Raw genomic sequence first — 15,941 nt, 5'->3', positions numbered from 1 at the left:
TTTAAAATGGCCTCAGACATGGGTTTCCGATTCCTACACGTCACTCATATTCCAAAAATACCCATATTGAGGAAGCCGAAGAAACAAAAAAAAATTGATTTAGACAAATTTAGAAGTAATCCCCCTTATTCTGCGAGGTGACAATTGTCACCTCACCGGTGACAGAGAGTCACGTAACTCGCAGAATAAGGGGGGACGTTTCCACGTGACTATTGTCGATATGCTTGAAGCAGTCGACAACGCAGACAAATTCAATCTAAAAAATGGAGGTGAAGCGGTAAGCATGTTTTCAACTCAAAAATTGAATTGCTCAACTAAAAAAATGTTTTATTTTGTATTTCAGAGTACGCGTAACTAATTGCAAGCAGTTCAATCTGCTTGTTTCCCGTATGGAGGCCAATTCAGCGGTAGCCAAGGGGATGAAATACAGCGAGGCTTTCCACATAAGCAAGGAACGGTATGCGGATATTTGGAACGAGTTATGCAGCGGATTGAACAGCCTTGGACCTCCAACTCGATCAGTTCAAGGGTGGCAAAAAGTAAGTAGCCAAGTAATTGTGGTAATTAAAAAAGGGTGTTGTAAGAAACACCTAAGTTTCATAACTCAGCCAAATGTTAACGGATTTAGTTAGTTGTATGAAAGTCATCATAATAATAAAACTGGCGAAATTTGTTAAACTTTGATTGCGTTATGTCACTCGGTGTTTTGGACAACCCATTCCCCCCAAAAGAGGTGTTTATAGAGCCAAATCAATTTATGCAAATGTTTATTTCAGGTTTGGACAGATTTTAAGCTGAAGGTTAAAAACAAGCTAAAACACAACAAGCGGGAGGCAAGTGCTACTGGCGGTGGATCAAACCAGATGGTGAATCTTTCACCAAACGAAGAGACGATAGTTAATCTTTTGTCCCTTGATCAGATGGTTAACCACTCTGGTGAGTATTGGTATCATTTGAATTCGAACCAATACCTTCAACCGATTAATTTCATAGGTTCTGTGTTTGGTCTTCCCCAATGCGAGTCTTCTCCGCGGGAAACCACCCTGGAGCATGAGTATGAAGCAGATGATGAAGTCGGGACCGAAAATGTTGAGAACATCGGGAACAACAGTCACACTAATGAAGTTGGAAACAGCAGCAGCTATAACAGTCCGCATCGTGCTCTCTTGCCGTGCGGATCTATTTGCTTTTTGCTGAAGGAAGTGTTACTACTACCTAAAGCTACAACAAATTTAAACAGCACTTTTCAGTGCTCAACCTGTAAAAAATTTCTACCTTGTTCAACTCTTATTCCTCTTCGATCCTTGTTTGGACCCTACCCGAGGTAATCCTTCTTGGATATCGATTTGGAAAATTCCTCTTCGATCCTTCAGATTCTTATAGTAATCTGCTTGGAAGTCGATTTGGATAAAAATTTACTGCCGCCATGGCGCCTAAACGCAAAAGAAAGGGGCAAACTCTTGACCCCCCTTCTGAAGAAATTAATTTGAGTAATCAATTTGATTTGCTCACGGATGATGAGAATGATCCATCATCCAAGAAAAATTCTAGTAAACTTTCCCGGCTTAATGCCAAGAAGGAAAAGATTCCCCCTATTGTGATAACCACTACCGATTTCCATGCTCTTCGCATGGAACTTTTGAATTTCGTGAAAGTTAAGTTTTCACTACAAATTGGACGTCGGGGTGAATGCCGTGTATTGGCTGAAACCTTGGACGGATTTAAATGTCTTCTCAAGTATCTTACTGAGAAGAAGCACAAATTTTTTACTTACGACACCAAAACTGAACGTGTGTTCAAGGTTGTCATGAAAGGACTGCCCAGTGGTGAATCCCTGGATCAGATCAAAGATGAACTGGCAAAATTACTTGGAGTTGTGCCACTCCAAGTAATCAAAATGAAAATGAAATCCCGTCCTGGCGATTCGCGCAACGGGATTTCTAATGATTTTTATTTAGTTCACTTCAAGTCTAGTGAACTAAACAACCTTAAGGCCTTAGAAAAAGCTAGCCTTATGCTCCATGTCCGAGTGAAGTGGGAACACTTCAGGAAGACTGGAGGAAATTTCCAAAACCTCACCCAGTGCCGTAAGTGCCAGGGATGGGGTCACGGAACTAAAAATTGCTACATGCCAGCTAAATGCATGAATTGTGGTGATTCCTCTCACGCAAAGGACGACTGTCCTGTGAAGGAAGATCCTAAGAAATTTAAATGTTCAAATTGTGGTGAAAACCACAAATCCAATTTTTGGGAATGGAAGACTCGCAAAGCGATCCTACAATCTCGTTCTAACCGTCAGGTAGGAAACGCTCCACGTTTCCGACCAGGTACAAATTCCTCTGCTGTTAACAACGGTCAGCGAGGAACAAATTCTACATTCGTACCCGTAGGTACAAATATCTCCCCTGCTTCAAATGTTTCATCTGTACCTACTCCCCTCGCTGCTAACAATGTTCAGCGAGTTAATGGAGCTACCTATGCTGCTATTGCAGCGGGTAGAAATCAAAATACTAACCAACGTTCTAACGGAAATTTTGACAATTTTGACTTAGCATTACTGCCCCCAAAATGGAATTTTTACAGAATTCATTAATTGACATGATTTCTGATATGCTTAAATCTAACTCCATGTTTGATGCTATTCAAACTGGAGTAAAATTTGCAAATAATATTGTCATGACTTTAAAATTCAGTAATGGATTTTAAAGCATTAAATATTGTAAATTGGAATGCTCGATCTCTTAAAGATAATGAAGACGAGCTATTTAACTTTTTGAGAGTTCATAACGTGCATATTGCCGTTATAACTGAAACGTTCCTTAAACCTGACCATAAGGTTAAGAAGGACGCAAATTACTTGATTTATAGAAATAATCGTCTTGATGGACCCTGTGGTGGCGTTGCCATCATTATTCATAGACGAATCAAGCATAAAATTCTTTCTTCATTTGAAACCAAAGTTTTTGAAACTTTGGGAGTTTCTGTTGAAACAAAATTTGGACAACTTACGTTTATAGCTGCCTATTTGCCATTCCAATGCGTAGGCCAGAAAAAAATTTTTCTCAAGGGTGACCTCCAGAAACTTACCCGTCATAGGTCTAAATTCTTCATTATTGGTGATTTTAATGCCAAACACCGCTCATGGAATAATGCTCAAAGCAATTCCAATGGTAATATTCTGTTTGATGATTGTTCTGCAGGTTATTACACTATTCAATATCCAAACAGCCCAACATGCTTTTCTTCTGCAAGAAATCCCTCCACTATTGATTTGGTCTTAACTGATTCATGTCAACTTTGTAGCCAATTGGTTACCCATGCTGACTTCGGTTCTGATCACCTTCCAGTAACTTTTGAAATATCCCAAGAAATAATTTGTAATCTCAACAGCTCTACTTTCAATTACCATAGAGCTGATTGGGAGCAGTATCGAACATTTATGGAATATAACTTCGATCCAAACATTCGTTTGCAAACCAAAGATGAAATTAATTATGCTCTTGAATCTCTGACTACTTCTATAGTTGAAGCAAGAGCTGCCTCATTACCAAAATGCGAGGTTAAATTCGATTCAATTATAATAGACGATGATCTTCAGCTCTTGATCCGTCTTAAAAATGTCCGTAGGAGACAATATCAAAGAACACGCGATCCTGCCATGAAAGTTATCTGGCGGGATTTGCAAAAACAAATTAAAAAGCGATTCTCTGCCCTGAGGAACAAAACTTTTGAAAATAATATTTCTAAATTAGACCCGAGTTCCAAACCCTTTTGGAAACTCACAAAAATTTTGAAAAAACCTCAAAAGCCTATTCCAGCGCTTAAAGAAGGTGGTAAAATTTTGATCACAAATTTGGAAAAAGCTCAGAAACTTGCTAAGCAATTCGAGAGTTCCCATAATTTCAGTTTGGGTCTTACTAGTCCTATTGAGAATCAGGTTGCTCGGGATTTTCTGAATATTTTCTCTCGGGAAAATATTTTTGATGATTCCTGGGGGACTGATTTGGACGAAGTAAGGTCTATAACTAAAAAATTTCAAAATATGAAAGCTCCAGGTGATGATGGAATTTTCTATATCCTCATCAAAAAACTCCCAGAGAGTACCTTGTCTTTCTTGGTAAAATTATTTAACAGATGTTTCCATTTGGCATACTTTCCTGATAAATGGAAAAATGCAAAAGTTGTTCCAATTTTGAAGCCGGATAAAAATCCAGCTGAAGCTTCTAGCTACCGTCCAATAAGTTTGCTTTCTTCAATAAGTAAACTTTTTGAAAAGATAATTTTGAATAGAATGATGCTTCACATCAATACGAACTCAATTTTTGCAGATGAGCAGTTTGGATTTCGCCATGGGCATTCAACTACTCATCAACTCTTAAGAGTTAACAATTTAATTCGTTCAAACAAATCTGAAGGCCACTCAACTGGAGTTGCTCTTCTAGACATAGAAAAAGCATTCGACAGTGTTTGGCATGAAGGTTTGATTGCTAAATTGAAAAAGTTTAATTTTCCACTTTATATTATGAAATTAGTTCAAAATTATTTAACTGACAGAACTCTTCAAGTAAATTATCAAAATTCCAAATCTAATCGACTACCTGTTAGGGCAGGAGTTCCTCAGGGTAGCATTCTTGGGCCTATATTGTATAACATTTTCACTTCGGACCTCCCTGATTTGCCTCAGGGTTGCCACAAATCTTTGTTCGCTGATGACACAGGCATTTCCGCTAAAGGAAGAAGTCTTCGTGTTATTTGCAGCAGACTGCAGAAAAGTTTAGATATTTTCTCTTCTTATTTACAAAAATGGAAAATTTCTCCCAACGCTTCGAAAACTCAACTTATAATATTTCCACATAAGCCTAGAGCTTCGTTTTTGAAACCTAGTAGTAGTCACATAGTCACTATGAACGGAGTTCCAATTTCCTGGTCAAACCAAGTGAAATATCTTGGATTAATACTTGACCAAAAATTAACTTTTAAAGATCACATTGAGGGCATTCAAGCCAAATGTAACAAATATATAAAATGTTTGTATCCTCTTATAAACAGGAAATCCAAACTTTGCCTGACGAATAAACTTCTAATATTTAAACAAGTTTTTAGACCGGCCATGCTTTACGCTGTGCCAATATGGTCTAGTTGCTGCACTACCAGGAAAAAAGCACTTCAAAGGATTCAGAACAAAATTCTGAAAATGATTTTGAAGTTGCCTCCCTGGTACAGTACAACCGAAGTACATAGAATTTCGAATGTTGAGACTTTAGCACAAATGTCCAACAAAATAATTAATAATTTCAGGCAAAAGTCGTTGCAATCCTCAATTGCAACGATTAATTCCCTTTATACTTAGATAAGATTAGTTTTAGTTTTTAGTTTTAAGATATCAATTGTTATACTGACATGCAGGTTAAAAAACCTGTTTAAAATACTGAATTGCCAAGACATGAACAATGTAAAAACACTTAGATATATATCATAACAATTAAGGCAGGTACGTTACTGCAGTAACTGGAGCACCTAGGTTAAAATGAAATGTAATTTATTTTGAATTTGGAACAAATAAAGAGTTAAAAAAAAAAAGCAGCAGCTATAACATCCCAAACAGTAGCCGCAAGCGGCGCACCGCAGAAAGGAAGGACGACACAGAAAGGAAGCATGAACTACTGGTTGAGCAGACCAAGTATTTGAAGAAAATGGTTGAAAACTCCAGCGAATGTGCCCGATACGCTCGAAAAATGTTTTAGCTGAAGGAAGACGAGGTGAATAGGAAGGAAGCGTATATGCTGCGAAAAGAAAAACAAAGACAGGAAGAAATTGAGTACAAGATGCAATTATTAAGATACAAACAAAGGAAGCTTAAACTGCTTGAACGCCAAGAAATGAAGGAGTAAATGGATAATGATTGAAGAATGCAAGAAATAATCGGATTGAACGTAATAAAACTTGAATGATTAATTTGGCTTCTAATTCCTTTATTTACATTGCATTTAGTTCTCTTAAATCACATCTTCTATTAAACATTATTTTTGGCTACTACGTTTGAACCTATAGAGTTAACAACCAATAAGATGTCATTGATTCATGAAATGGGTAAAGTCGAATTACATTTTATTATTTTTATTATTAAACACTATGCTGAATGCCGGTAATGGCTGTAATCACAAAAAATCAAACAATGGAATTCATAATTTCTTGACGAATATCGTTTACTGACATGTCATTTACTTCTTTAAATGTTGCATTCTCGATTTCATTATTATTCATTGGCAGTAAGTCTCGTTCATCTACTGGTACATTGAATTGAATTCTCAGATTGTGCAAAGCACAACACACATTCACAATCCTTGCTGCTTTCTCTGGCTTGTAGTGCAACTGCCGTGCGCCTAGTGTGCAACGAAACACACTCTTCAAGACGCCAACGGTTCTTTCTATAATCAACCTTGTTTTTGAATGTATTTCGTTAAATTTTGTCTGCATTGGAGAGCTTGGCACGCCTGTAGAAGAACGGAATGGCGTAATTAAGTAGGGCTTCAAAGGGTATCCAGCGTCTCCTGTAATTGAACGCGTCTTTGTATAATAAATATTTGTTTTTCAATAACTGAGATGCTTACCCAAAAGCCAAGTATTTCTTTCGCCGTTTTCGTACTTCGCATTCAACACACCATCCAATGGATTACTATTCCAGATGAACGAATCATGGTTAGCACCAGGATTGTTAGCATCCACGTAACGGATCCTCTGTTTATGATCACAGACCTGTTAAGAACAGAAAGAAAAATGATCATAATTTATCCTTACTACTTACAAGGCGGTGTTTTACATACTAGCATAACGTTCAAACTGTGAAATCCTTTTCTGTTATAATAAAGATGCTGAACATCCGCAGGAGGTGGAAAAATCCTTACGTGGGTACCATCGACACATCCTATTACCCCTGGGAATCCAGTTTTTTCGTAGAATCCAAGTTTTATCGCATCCTTTTCTGCATCTTGCATAGGAAACTGTATGACCATCGGGCAAACTTGGGTTTCTAAAATATCAATCACAGATGCCAAAGTCTTCGATAATGTGGGTTGTGCCATTCCTGCGAACACATCGTTTCCTACACCTTTTTGGTAACTGCCTTCAGCAAAAAATCTTAATGCTGCCGATAGTTTTGTTATTGGTAGCACTGATGAAGATCCAACGGTCACTCCTAGTTTGTGTTCCACTATGTTGAGTAAATATTTAAAGAGGTTCTTTGAAATCCGAAAATATTTAACAAACCTGAAATCAAAACGAATTTGGAAGTTATTCTAGATACTTTATGACAAAAACAAACTTACGCATCGTGGGGTAAATCAAGAGGATTGCTCATATCTCTTAATCTTCGACGTTCCAGGCGCACCATAGCAGCTTCAACGTGAGAATCATCGCTCTCGTCATCACTACTCCAAAATACAAAAGAGCTTATAGCACACGAGATACAAAATTGTTTTAGCACTTATTAATTATCACAGATTATAAATTTCAACTAGTTTTATGGAGTTTTTCGAGTTGAATTCTATTATTTAAAAAGCAGAACCAAGTTTTAAAGCAGCAAAAATGTAAACAAAGTTTTCGACTTTAGTATCCAAAGGGCCAATTTTTTTTTTTTTTTATAATGCGTTTATTTTTCCAGGCTCATTTGCTATAGCTTTGCGGATTGATTAGATTACAAAATTACTTAAAACTAACGTTAGTAAAGCGGGGGCCGATTACTCGCGGCTATCTCGAGGTTAGGGGTAACAAATTGTAACAAATGGATGGCAGGGAAGGGATTGTGAACACAAGGTTTGGAGAGCAATGTGCTCTTGATCTCGAACTAAGCGACACTCTGATGAAAAAGACAAACATGGGGGTACACCGATGGGCAGCTAACAACTTGGGAGAACACAAGATGACCCTAACTACTAAATCCTCAGATCTATCCGTTTTAAAAACACATAAATTAAATTCAAATAGTCGAGATCTCGGCTCGCCAAGACATCTCTAACGGGTATCGCGGGTTGTTTTCCTCGGGCCCTGAGGGATGTGGATAACGCAGATCTGGCAACACGGTATAAAGTACACGACCAAACAACATGCTCGATATCGTGATAACCACTGCCACACGCACATAAATTGCTGCCTGAGAGCCCAATTCGATAGAAGTGCGAGTCTAACGAGCAGTGATTGGACATAAGCCTTGATATAACGCGTATAAAGTCGCGGCTCATGTCCAACCCTTTGAACCATGGTTTGTTCGACACCTGTGGGAGAATAGAATGTAACCATCTTCCCAATTCACCATCATTCCATTTGTGTTGCCAACTGATGAGGACTTGCTGACGAGCAATGGAGAAAAATTCGTTGAAGGCGATTTGTCGCTCAAAAATATCGCCTTCCATAGCGCCCACCTTAGCCAACGAGTCCGCTTTCTCATTACCCGGAATTGAGCAATGAGATGGGACCCAAGCTAAGGTGATAGTATAGGAGCAGTAAGATAAAGCACTCAGTTTAGATCGTATTTCAGGCAGGAAATACGAGGAGTGCTTCATCGGCCTCATTGAACGAATAGCCTCCAATGAGCTAAGACTATCCGTAAAAATGAAATAATGGTCAGAAGGTAGTGAGGCAATTCGCTCTACTGCGTAAAATATAGCTGCGAGTTCCGCAACGTATACTGAGCATGGTTTCTGCGGTTTAAAAGAGGCGCTATGAAATTGATTAAATACACCAAATCCAGTGGAAGCATTTATGGTTGACCCATCTGTTACTTACATGGTGGTACTTGATTGCAAAAATTGAGGGAACAACCATCGACCGATTGACGAGTGCACACTCGACAAAAAGTGACACAACAGCGGGGCCCTGTTTACTAAAAATTAAAACATGAATAATACTCACGTAACATTTGAAACGGGTCTATCAACTTATGTACACAAAACTTGTTAAGCCTTTTTCGCAGAGGAAATTCTCCCCTTCCCGATAGTGCTCTTGGTTTGCGTGGGCGTACTTCGGTTCTCGTGAAAAGGACCTAGCAAATTATTTACAAAAGTTGATAGGCCCTTTTCAAATGTTACGCGAGCATTATTCATGTGTTCATTTTTAGTAAACAGGGCCCCGCTGTTGTGTCAAAAAAATTTCAGTAGATGAACTAAAGTTCACCCGTGCACTCGTCTATTGACGCACTTTTTGTCGAGTGAGTGAACGCAAGTTCATCCGTGCACTCGTCAATTGACGAGTGCACGGATGGATTTGAGTTCACTCACTCGACAAAAAGTGACACAACAGCGGGGCCCTGTTTACTAAAAATGAACACATATACATATGTTCATTTTTAGTAAACAGGGCCCCGCTGTTGTGTCACTTTTTGTCGAGTGAGTGAACTCAAATCTATCCGTGCACTCGTCAATGGTGATCTGGTATTCCATGGATTTCTTGCAAGGGCCAATTTTGACATTATCATTTTGGATTAAAAGAAATAGCATGCAAATTCGTTTAAAAATACTTTTTTATTCCCATTATTGCTCTAAAACATAAATTGGATCCATTTTTCCTTGTTTTCTTCATAAAAAAGTAACTAAGGTCGATAAAACACAAAAATACAAAATACTTATATTCCTGCAAACCAAAACCGCATAGGCCCTTCACAAAAACTATGCAGATTTGACAATTCAGTGCCAACATTTCAAAGGGGCGTAATTGCTTTTGTAAACAATGACTTTAGCCATCAATTTCTCGCGAATGAAATCTTACCTCTTCAAAATAACAATGCTAGCTGGTAGAGGAAACATTCCTCTACCTAATGGTGTCATTATTTTTCATGAGTGAGCTTTTATTCGCGAGAAATCGATGGCTAAAGCCATTGTTTACAAATGCAATTACGCCCCTTTGAAATGTTGGCACTGAATTATCGAAATGAACGCCGTATCACTTGCGGTTCACTCTGTCACCGACCAACAAATGAACCTCTCACGGCACCCGAGTCGACTTTCGGAATCAAGTGAGAAGAGTCACGTGATGGTGAAGTGACAATTGTCGTCTCACCTCACACGCCGCGCAGAATAATCACAATCCGGTAATAAGGGCCCCATTGATGTAATCAGGGCTATTCTGCGCGGCGTGTGAGGTGAAGTGACAGGCTCCCCTATTCTGCGAGTCACGTGACTCTCTGTCACCGGTGAGGTGACTCTCCATTTGATTTGCACGGAGAGTCACCTCACACGAGGTGACAATTGTCACCTCACCGGTGACAGAGAGTCACGTGACTCGCAGAATTAGGGGGAGTGAAGTGATGGTGAAGTGACAATTGTCACCTCGGGTGAGGTGACTCTCCATCAGGGTTATTCTGCGTGGCGAATGAGGTGAGACGACTCGAGTCACTCGTGTCACCCGATTCCAGCTGGCGAGTGAGGTGAGAGAAGTCACTTGGGATGAACCCGGTGAACTCTCACCTTATTCTCACAGTCGTATTTCGGTGACAAAAGTCGTACTGAAGTGACGATTTTAAGTGACAAGAGTCGTAACCTCCGCTGCAGTCGACTGGAAGGAAAACCTTAGAGTTCTATAAGCGATGGTTGCGGTTTTCGTTAATTTATTACTTCTAAATTTGTTTCAATCAATTTTTTTTTGTTTCTTCGGCTTCCTCAATATGGGTATTTTTGGAATAGGAGTGACGTGTAGGAATCGGAAACCCATGACTGAGGCCATTTTAAAATTCAATATGGCGGTTTCCGGTTTGAGAAAAATTTGGAAATTCTGCCAAATACCCCTCAATATGGGTATTTTTAGAATTGGGGTGGCGTATAGGGTCCGGAAATAGATGTCTGACGCCATTTTGAATTCAAGATGGCGGCTTCCGGTGGGAGAAAAACTGGGAATTATTGCCAAATTACCCACAGTAGGAGTATTTTTGGAATCTTGGTGACGTGTAGGGTTCGGAAATCGATGTCTGAGGCCATTTTGAATTCAAGATGGCGGCTTCCGGTTGGAGAAAAATTCGAAAATTATGTCTAATACCCCTCAATATGGGTATTTTTAGAATTGGGGTGACGTATAGGGTCCGGAAATAGATGTCTGACGCCATTTTGAATTCAAGATGGCGGCTTCCGGTGGGAGAAAAACTGGGAATTATTGCCAAATTACCCACAGTAGGAGTATTTTTGGAATCTTGGTGACGTGTAGGGTTCGGAAATCGATGTCTGAGGCCATTTTGAATTCAAGATGGTGGCTTCCGGTTGGAGAAAAACTTGAAAATTATGTCTAATACCCCTCAATATGGGTATTTTTAGAATTGGGGTAACGTATAGGGACCGGAAATAGATGTCTGACCCCATTTTGAATTCAAGATGGCGGCTTCCGGTGGGAGAAAAACTGGGAATTATTGCCAAATTACCCACAGTAGGAGTATTTTTGGAATCTTGGTGACGTGTAGGGTTCGGAAATCGATGCCTGAGGCCATTTTGAATTCAAAATGGCGGCTTCCGGTGGGAGAAAAACTGGGAATTATTGCCAAATTACCCACAGTATGAGTATTTTTGGAGTCTTGGTAACGTGTAGGGTCCAGAAATCGATGTCTGAGGCCGTTTTGAAATTCAAGATGGTGGCTTCCGGTTGGAGAAAAACTTGAAAATTATGTCTAATACCCCTCAATATAGGTATTTTTAGAATTGGGGTGACGTAAAGGGTCCTGAAATAGATGTCTGACGCCATTTTGAATTCAAGATGGCGGCTTCCGGTGGGAGAAAAACTGAGAATTATTGCCAAATTACCCACAGTATGAGTATTTTTGGAATCTTGGTGACGTGTGGGGTTCGGAAATCGATGTCTAAGGCCATTTTGAAATTCAAGATGGTGGCTTCCGGTTGGAGAAAAACTTGAAAATTCTGTCAAATATCCCTCAATATGGGTATTTTTGGAATTGGGGTGACGTGTTGTGACCGGAAACCCATGTCTGACGCTATTTTGAATTCAAGATGGTGGCTTCCGGCTAGTGAAAAACTTAGAAATTTCACCAAATACCCCACAAAACTTGTATTTTTGTAGTCGGGTTGACGTGTAGGGACAAGACATCGATATTGAGGCCATTCGGAAATTCAAGATGGTGGCTTCCGGTTGGAGAAAAACTTGAAAATTCTATCAAATACCTCTCAATATGAGTATTTTTAGAATTGGGGTGACGTGTAGGGACTGGAAATCGATGTCTGATGCTATTTTGACTTCAATATGGCTGCTTCCGGTTGTAGTAAAATTGGGAATTACTGCCAAATTACGCACAGTATGAGTATTTTTGGAGTCTTGGTAACGTGTAGGGTCCAGAAATCGATGCCTGAGGCCGTTTTGAAATTCAAGATGGACATCGATTTCCGGTCCCTACACGTCATCAAGACTCCAAAAATACTCATATTGAGAGGTATTTCACAGAATTTCCAAGTTTTTCTCGCACCGGAAGCCGCCATATTGAATTTCAAAATGGCCTCAGACATCGATTAAGGGTCCTTACACAGCACCCCGTCAACAAAAATACCAATATGGTGAGGTATTTGACAGAATTCCCAAGTTTTCTCTAACCGGAAGCCACCATCTTGAATTTCAAAATGGCCTCAGACATCGATGTCCGGTCCCTACACGTCATTCCGATTCCAAGAATACCCATATTGTGGGTAATTTGGTAGTATTTCCAAGTTTTTCTCTAACCGGAAGCCGCCATCTTGAATTTCAAAAAGGCGTCAGACATGGTTTTTTGCGAGGTTTTTTGGTCCCTACACGTCACCAAGATTTCAAAAATACCCAATATTGTGGGTAATTTGGCATTATTTCCCAGTTTTTCACTAACCGGAAGCCGCCATATTGAGTTTCAGAAGGACGTCAGACATGGTTTTCCGGTCTCTACACGTCACCCGGATTCCAAAAATACCCACATTGAGGGGTACTTGACCGAATTTCCAAGTTTTTCTTTAACCAGAAGCCGCCATCTTGAATGTCAAAATGCCGTCAGACATCGATTTCCGGTCCTCAAACGTCACTCTGACTCCAAAAATACCCATATTGTGGAATATTTGACAGAATGTACAAGTTTTTCTCGCACCGGAAGCAGCCATATTGAATTTCAAAAAGTCTTCAGACATCGATTTCCAGTCCCTACACGTCACCAAGATTCCAAAAATACCCATGTTGTTGGTTATTTTGCAGTACTTCCCAGCTTTTCTCTAACCGGAAGCCGCCATATTGAAATAAAAATAACGTCAGGCGTTGATTTCCGGTCCCCGTACGTCACCCAGATACCAAAAAATACCCATTTTGTGCGGTATTCGACAAAATTTTCCAAAAACTTTTTAGGAAATAAATCGCAAATAATGTTTTTTACGTCTATTTCGATTTACGAACCGCCGGTGTGGTTCGTAAATGGAGGAATACACTGGAACAAGGAACCTAATTAAAAAAAAAACCACGATTGGAAAAAAAATCTTCGTCCGCAACCGAAAACAACAAACAGCCAAAACTGAAAGGGTCTAGCACAGGCCGAACATTTTCAATCCATTTAAATGATGTTTTTATGCATGATTTCGAACATGTGAACGCGGATTATGTTTAAGAAAATAATAAAATATTTAATCTACCTTGTTTGACATGAAATACGACTCGAAACGCATGTTCATAGTAAAAAATAAAAACCTGCGATTAAACTGACAAGTGAACCTACAAAAACTGCATGGGCCCTCTTCGGAAAACAAAGCAAACTGACATTTCGGCGAATGAACACCGAGTCACTCTGCAACTCACCTAAGAATGAACCTCTCACCTCACCCGAGTCGACTGTCGGAATAGAGTGAGAAGAGTCATGTGACTGCGAGGTGACAATTGTCGTCTCACCTCATACGCCACGCAGAATAACCCTGCATTTGATTTGCACGGAGAGTCACCTCACCCGAGGTGACAATTGTCACTTCACAAGTGAGAGCGAGTCACCTCACCTCACACGCCGCGCAGAATAGGCCTGAGTACCGTTGTGCTCCTTTAATACCATTGACAGACATACAAACCAGTACCGTTGTACTCCTTTAATCGAGTACCTCAAAAGGTACAATTTGAGGCACTAGCTTAAAGAAGTACAACAGTGTACTATGTCTGTACAAGGTATAAGGATGGCGTATTATACCTGTTACCCTAGTTGAAAAACGGTGATGAACTTCAAGAAATCAGTGTCAACATTTCAAAGGGGCGTAATTGCTTTTGTAAACAATGACTTTAGCCGTCAATTTCTCGCGAATGATATCTTACCTCTCCAAAATTACAATGCTAGCTGGTAGAGGAAACATTCCTCTACCTGGTGGTGTTATTATTTTTCATGAGTGAGCTTTTATTTGCGAGAAATCTACGGCTAAAGCCATTGTTTACAAATGCAATTACGCCCCTTTGAAATGTTGGCACTGAAATACGTCATTTTACACTGAAAAGCGAACCAAAAAGGATTTCTTTTTTCTTCTTTTAGAGTGAACTAGATTCTTCATTTCGTGCGTCTGTATGCACACGGTTTGCAAAACATAGCAGCGAATCTGGAGCGACAGATTAATTTTAATGAACTACCTGGGACACGCTCGAAAGATTACAGATTTAATCTTCATAACCATCCGGCAGAGGATTGACGTGGGGGTTATGGAACAAACTGCGACGGCCTTCTCCCCATGGGAAACGCTTGTTGCGAATACGCATATGCTCGTATGGAATGAATTCCGCTCGAGGATGTCCATGTTCTTCCTGGTGTTTTAAGTAAGCGTTCAACATGCACAGACCAACGGCTGGAATTGCAACAAAGAAAGATAATTTCTTCCAGACTTTATAGCCACCACCTTGCAGAAAAAATAAAAGAAAAAATTGCGAGTTACATAACCTTTTTGAAATAATCGAAATTTACAAGTTTATCCATACTTGCATGTCCAGCAACTGCCGAAGGACCAGTCACAGCGTTTCGAATAACCGATTGCGAAACAGCGCGACGGAGAATGTGATTAACCAAGGCCATATCTGCAAAATTAAATTTAGCAATCACCTCAGAAAATTTGGCTATTCTTTTTACTGCTTGATCACAAATTCTGACTTCTACACTGGATGAGGATTCTGCCGATGATTATATGAATCAGTGATGCCAGATTTCTCATTTTTATTCAGACAAACACGCTAATTTAAAACTACAAAGAATAATTATTCTCCCATATCCGTCAAAACTGAACATACTCAAAAATGGGTAAATTATGTTGGGAGTGACAAGTTCATAAATCAGTACCAATATTTCAAAAGGCCGAAACTGACAAATGTAGACAAACTGAGTTTTTTATAGAAATGGACACGCAACCCTAATAAAAATTGTATGGTTAATTTGCTTAACGACGTGTTCTGGGTATCATCCAAACCATTTGTGGAATAGTTCAATGTTTTGGGTTGTCGTTCGTTTATGGTTATTTTTTATTAGGGAAGTGATGCAATTGGCAAATCAAAGTTGGCACTCGTGGAGAATAGATGAACTATGAAAGTGATGATGGTTTCAAAATTTTACACGGTGAGGTATACGAGTTCAATCTTAAAATGCCTTTATTTTGCAAATGGAGCATTTTATTTAAATCTTTTTCAGTGTACCACATGCCAACACCACTACTACTGGATTGTACCACATGGCAACACTACTACCATAGAGGTAACTCTAAAACGCCGGCCAGACTGGCGAGTTATAACATGTTATAACGGTTGTCAAATAATTGCAACACAGAAAGCACCATCAAGATAGCGCTATAACATGTTATAACTCTGTAGTCTGAACGTACTATAAGACTAGAAGGTCCCGAAATAACGTGCTCAACTTTTTGGCTCAGCTCTGGTACTATCTTCGGTCCCAAGTTAATCGATTCACCCCTCGAAACATAGGAAAAACCAATAACCCCTCA

General features: G+C 39.5%; 3 protein-coding genes across 3 annotated transcripts; 1 reads left to right on the top strand and 2 right to left on the bottom strand.

The window, feature by feature from the left end:
* The first annotated feature begins 263 nt into the window (after window positions 1-263).
* LOC135714404 (uncharacterized) lies at window positions 264-1,219 on the top strand. Its single transcript, XM_065237750.1, has 5 exons — window positions 264-277; window positions 344-539; window positions 777-936; window positions 994-1,149; window positions 1,200-1,219. The coding sequence occupies exons 1-5, from the start codon at window positions 264-266 to the stop codon at window positions 1,217-1,219; spliced, it is 546 nt and encodes a 181-aa protein (XP_065093822.1).
* A 4,557-nt stretch (window positions 1,220-5,776) lies between these two features.
* Window positions 5,777-7,373, bottom strand: LOC135714402 (putative nuclease HARBI1). The gene is made up of 4 exons (XM_065237748.1): window positions 7,326-7,373; window positions 6,825-7,266; window positions 6,612-6,756; window positions 5,777-6,551 (listed from the first exon to the last, which is right to left on the bottom strand). The coding sequence occupies exons 1-4, from the start codon at window positions 7,355-7,357 to the stop codon at window positions 6,169-6,171; spliced, it is 1,002 nt and encodes a 333-aa protein (XP_065093820.1). The 5' UTR covers window positions 7,358-7,373; the 3' UTR covers window positions 5,777-6,168.
* Window positions 7,374-14,557: 7,184 nt separating this feature from the next.
* levy lies at window positions 14,558-15,109 on the bottom strand. Its single transcript, XM_065237752.1, has 2 exons — window positions 14,932-15,109; window positions 14,558-14,852 (listed from the first exon to the last, which is right to left on the bottom strand). The coding sequence occupies exons 1-2, from the start codon at window positions 15,023-15,025 to the stop codon at window positions 14,617-14,619; spliced, it is 330 nt and encodes a 109-aa protein (XP_065093824.1). The 5' UTR covers window positions 15,026-15,109; the 3' UTR covers window positions 14,558-14,616.
* Window positions 15,110-15,941: the final 832 nt, after the last annotated feature.

Source organism: Ochlerotatus camptorhynchus, unplaced genomic scaffold (assembly GCF_037179485.1).
Source record: "Ochlerotatus camptorhynchus isolate MF236.1 unplaced genomic scaffold, CSIRO-AGI_Acam_v1.1 ptg000641l, whole genome shotgun sequence".
NCBI lineage: Eukaryota > Metazoa > Arthropoda > Insecta > Diptera > Culicidae > Ochlerotatus > Ochlerotatus camptorhynchus.
The sequence above is the reverse complement of the archived record's forward strand: the minus strand, read 5'-3'. Positions and strand labels throughout refer to the sequence as shown.